The 4,580-nt window shown below is 56.0% G+C and overlaps 1 protein-coding gene across 1 annotated transcript in view; it reads right to left on the reverse strand.

The window, feature by feature from the left end:
- LOC103802855 (long-chain fatty acid transport protein 4-like) overlaps window positions 1-3,750 on the reverse strand; it is a 5,946-nt gene extending 2,196 nt beyond the window's left edge. The window contains 6 exon segments of the mRNA XM_009075387.1: window positions 343-548; window positions 1,065-1,156; window positions 1,264-1,333; window positions 1,675-1,833; window positions 2,521-2,915; window positions 3,590-3,750. Of these exon segments, the coding sequence (XP_009073635.1) occupies window positions 343-548; window positions 1,065-1,156; window positions 1,264-1,333; window positions 1,675-1,833; window positions 2,521-2,915; window positions 3,590-3,750 (1,083 nt within the window).
- Window positions 3,751-4,580: the final 830 nt, after the last annotated feature.

Below are 4,580 nucleotides of genomic sequence, written 5' to 3' on the forward strand. Positions count from 1 at the left end.
ACTGCACAATCTGAGAGGAACAGAGAGGAAAGACTCACTAGGACCCCTCTGCCAGGCCCAGGGTTGTCTAGGGTTTCTTCAGGGCAGGTAGGAATGGCACAACATGCCCAAAGTTCCCTCAAGAGGCCATGGTAAAACCTAGGAGCTCTGCTAGCTCATCCAGTGCCTGCCCTTCCCTGATTAACCCATCCCTCCAGGTCGTGAAACCCATCCAACACCTCCTGCCTAATGCTGGAGCATGGGAAGGGCTTGGACACGTGCAGTTAACAGCCCAGGTAGGAAGGACCCAGCCTCAGCACCTTGGAAGGTGGTTTGGGATGGACAGGCAGATCTGGTCCAGGCCTCCCTCTCTTTCAGCAGCTGGGCTCTCCCCAGCACAGCACAGATCCCCAGGCTCCATTTCCCACTCCCAGCTGGCCCCCTGCCTCATGGCCTCACCGTGCAGTTGTATTTCACACAGTCCTCCCAAAAGTGTGAGGCTGAGAACTTCTTGCGGATGACAATCGTCATGCCCTGCAGCAGGCACTGCCCGATCCCCACGATGTTCCCTGTGGAGAGGCAGCAGGGAAAGCCCTCAGACCCCACACACCTCCCCCCTAGCACACCTGGGAAGCCTGGCAGGGCAAGACAGAGGGCACGTCCTGGCTCACAGCACTGGGGGTTCACCTAACCAAAGGCCCCAGGACCAAAAGCACAGGGGAGGAGACACATGGCAGCGAGATGTAGGGCAGCACTTTGCACCTAGACATCTCAGCATGTCTCAGCCAGGCAGGCAGGCACTGCTTCCCCTTCCCCTTGACTTTCCACCCTGACTTTTCTGAGCAGCAATAAGGAGCAGTTGTTCCAAAGCCGAGATAGGAGCTGTGATAACACCCCACACACACTCCCCACTCCAAAGGTCAGTGAGATCGATTCTTGGCTCCCAGGGAAAACACGGAAAGCCTCAGTCACACACTGGGAGCAACAGTCAGCTCCCCCTCAACATGGAAATCGCTGCTACACCAGCCTCCAGCCCTGGGCTTGGCCGAGGGAAGAGTCAGCCCCACATGGCAGGCACACATTACCTGCAGCGTGGTAGAGCGGGAGGCAGTCGTACATCACATCGTCAGAATTCATGCGAAAACCATAAAAAACTAAGCTGGACATGCGGAAGTACCTGGAGGAAGGGTGAAGAGGAATGTCAGGAGCAGGGCTGGAGGTGCTGTGCTAGGACAGGGCAGAGCTCAGCCCTGTCCTTCCTCAAGCCCCTGCCCACGGCCTTACCGGCAGTTCACCACAATGGCAGCCTTGGGCAGCCCCGTCGTGCCAGAGGTGTAGATGTAGAAGAGTTTATCTGGAGAGCAATGAGAAGACAGGGTCACATTCCCAATCTAAGAGCTGGCTGAACCAGGAGAGGGGGACAGGTGAAATTTATACACTCTGCTCATGCCAGTTGAGCCAAAACTTTGTTAGCTGACAGCATGTTCATACATGCTAGGATCACCCCAGGCTGATCAGGTCTGTTGGACACAACAGGATACTGCACCACACAGGGCCGGGCTTCAGACACTGGAGTAAGACCCCTCCCAAACACCCCATGCCATCAGCAGCATCCTGAACAGACAATCTTGCTAGAGTTATAACTGTCTGATCCACAAAACGTGACAAGATTGGCTTCCAAGAGCTGACACATACCGAGAAAGCCCTTATCAGGGGGAGTTGGCTGGTGCCGATGGGCCATCTGCAGGAGTGGATCCAGATGTTTTGCACCAGGAAGCACAGACTGGGGACTTTCTTCCCCAGACCAGAAGAGGTGGATGGATTTCTCCAGGGAGGGCTGCACTTCCTGCATTGCTAAGAAAGTAAAGAGGGGAGCTGGAGAAAGACTGCAGGATGATTACAGCACAGACACCCCTGCCCTCCCAGACAGTCTCAGGGAGACACTGCCCCAGCTAGCAGTACCCACACTGTGCTTGGCAAAGTCCCCAGAGGGCTGACAGCCATCCCAGCAGATGCTGTTCCCATGATTAACAGATGCTAGGGCCACAGCCCAGGCCTCTTCAGGGACCAGAAGATCCTGTTCTCCACCTTTCCCCATCCAAAACCTCTTTGTTGCCAAGAGGTCTGTTGACACCATCAACCTCAGAGGTGTGGGCTGAAACACACGAGGAGCCGAAGCCAAGGTGTTGCAGGAATGTGGCTAAAAGCCATGGAGAACAAGGGGAGGCTCATCCCGTGCAGCATGGCAGGCCCAGCCCAGGGCTCCATGCTGGAGATGGACCTGAGGCACAAGGAAGAATTCTCACACCCAGGCTGGCCTGCTTGGGAGGCACTGCACTCCAGATCCTGCCCAGTGTCCCAAGGAACCAAAAAGAACAAAACCAAATACAAGCCCAACAGATCTAATTCCTGGATAATTCAACTGTCTACTCTATTCCAGAACGCTGCTCTGTGGTGAGCAGGAAAGGAACACTGAACCCATAGACTAGACACACCTCCCTCCAGTCCAAAGCACCCCCAAAACATCTGCCAGCCCCTCACCTTCCATCATCTCCACCCCAAAAACCACAGCCTTGGAGTTGGAGATGGTGATGCAGTGCAGCAAGGCTTCCATGCGCAGGTGGGAATTCACAAGGGCGGTCTCCACCCCAATCTTGGCCAGGCCAAGCCACAGCCCCACGTACTGGTTGCGAGACTCCATGAAGAGAGCCACCACGTCACCGGAGCGGAAGCCTTGGCCATAGAAGAAATTGGCCACCTGGTTGGAGTACTCATCCAGCTTCCTGAAGGTCCAGCTCTCGCCCGTGCCTTGGAAGATCAGTGCTGTCTTCTCTGGATACTTGCTTGCAGTCTTCTGGAAGATCTTGGCAATTGTGTTCTTCTCTCTGACATGCCTCCATACTTGCCACTTCACCCGCAACAGGACCAGCCCCGTGCTGCCAAAGAGGAACAAGACAGCAGCTGCTGAGTGACCCCTGCAAAACCACTTCCTCCAGCAAAGCCAGCACAGCATGAGGACCTTCCTAGGAGCTGCAACAAGCCAGCACGACAACAGGCCCTACTCTAGGTCAGCAGCAGCTCTGGGCATTCCTCTGAGCAGGTGGACATAGGCAGAGCTCATCTGCAAAGATGCTCATAGCCAGGGACTGATGGGAGGCTAGGGAGAGATGTACTTTGGAATGCTGCAGACAGGGATGTCCCTGATCAAAGGGGCATCTTTGAGCCTCAAGCGCTCCCTAAGAGGTGCCACTGCTCCCTCTCCACAAATCCTTGCCAGGAGTCGGCACAGCCTGGTACCAACTCAGAACCAACCCTCCACAGGAGCCTGGTGCCACGCCAGCAGCTTTAGGGACAGGGTGAAGTACAAGGACAGTCACTAGACTTCGAGCTCAGCTGAAATCTATCCTTCCTGTGAAAACTTTGCCCGAGAGTTTGGAGCCACCCGGACACAGCAGAGGGAGATCTCCTTCCAGCCGGGCCGGGTGCCAGCAGAAACCCAGGGCTGTGCAAGGAGCTGGGGGCTGTGCTCACACACCCCAGGGCAGGGCAGGGCAGAGCAGAGGGCCAAGGGGAGGGTGGATGGTTGGGCCATCCCAGCTAGGACACCTACGTGACATCCCTTCGTATTGTCTTGAGGAATATGAGGAAGAAGTCCCATCCGCCAGATCCCAGGTAGAATATGAAGAGAGCAGGGATGGCCTGGGCCCAGGACAGTTCCAGACTGACCCTGAAGAGCAGCAGCAGTGCTGCAAAAGCAGCCAGACGCAGCATCATGGCCTGTGGGGAGAGAGAAACCACGGCCATCAACCCACGCACACTGGACTTGATGATAACAAACCCATGGGCAGGGGACGTCTGACCAGCTCCCAATTTCCTGGATGAGGTCCCTGAGTCATCATTCCTCCTGGCAGTGAGGATGTAACCCAGAAGCCCAGAGCTCCTACAGATGTAACTTTATCTGACCTTGGAGATGGCTTCCAATTGAGCCACCAGGATGGCACTGGTTGGTGCCAGCTGAGAGCTCATTCCCACTTGGGGAGCCACATCCTGCACTCCAGCCAGGGGCATGGCCATGCACCAGCAGTGTGGGATGCAGAATAAAGTCACTTCCATGGATGTGGGAGCAGAGTCCTGGCAGAAGACCTTGTACAGATATTTGGCAGCCTCCAGGGCAATGCCAGGCTGGGCTGGCTCAGCCTCTCACTCGCAAACTGGCAAAGCCTAGCTCTAAATTCCTGCCTATCCCAGAGATCCCTCTGTCCCCAAAATCCAGATTCTCCCACACCCCCAACATGGGCTCTCCTGCACACCTGGCTCCAGGACAGCCAGCATGGCTGTTGGGAGAGCACAGCTGCACACACTCGCTGACACAGCTCAGACAGGAACAGGGACAGGAAACTCAGTCCTCTGAGCTCTGCTCATGTTTGCAAACCCTCGTGTTGGCAGGCAGTTTCCTGGCCTGGCTCTGCTGGAAACACTGCCAGAGCAGGTCAGGGATGAGGCCAAGCTGGAGTGGGCAGAACAAGGACTGTTGTTGCTGCCAGGAGTGCCCAAACCTCTGCCCCATGCCCTAGGGACAGTGACCGAGTCTCTGGTACCTG

The sequence above is a fragment of the Acanthisitta chloris genome, unplaced genomic scaffold, assembly GCF_000695815.1.
Source record: "Acanthisitta chloris isolate BGI_N310 unplaced genomic scaffold, ASM69581v1 scaffold21795, whole genome shotgun sequence".
Classification (NCBI taxonomy): domain Eukaryota; kingdom Metazoa; phylum Chordata; class Aves; order Passeriformes; family Acanthisittidae; genus Acanthisitta; species Acanthisitta chloris.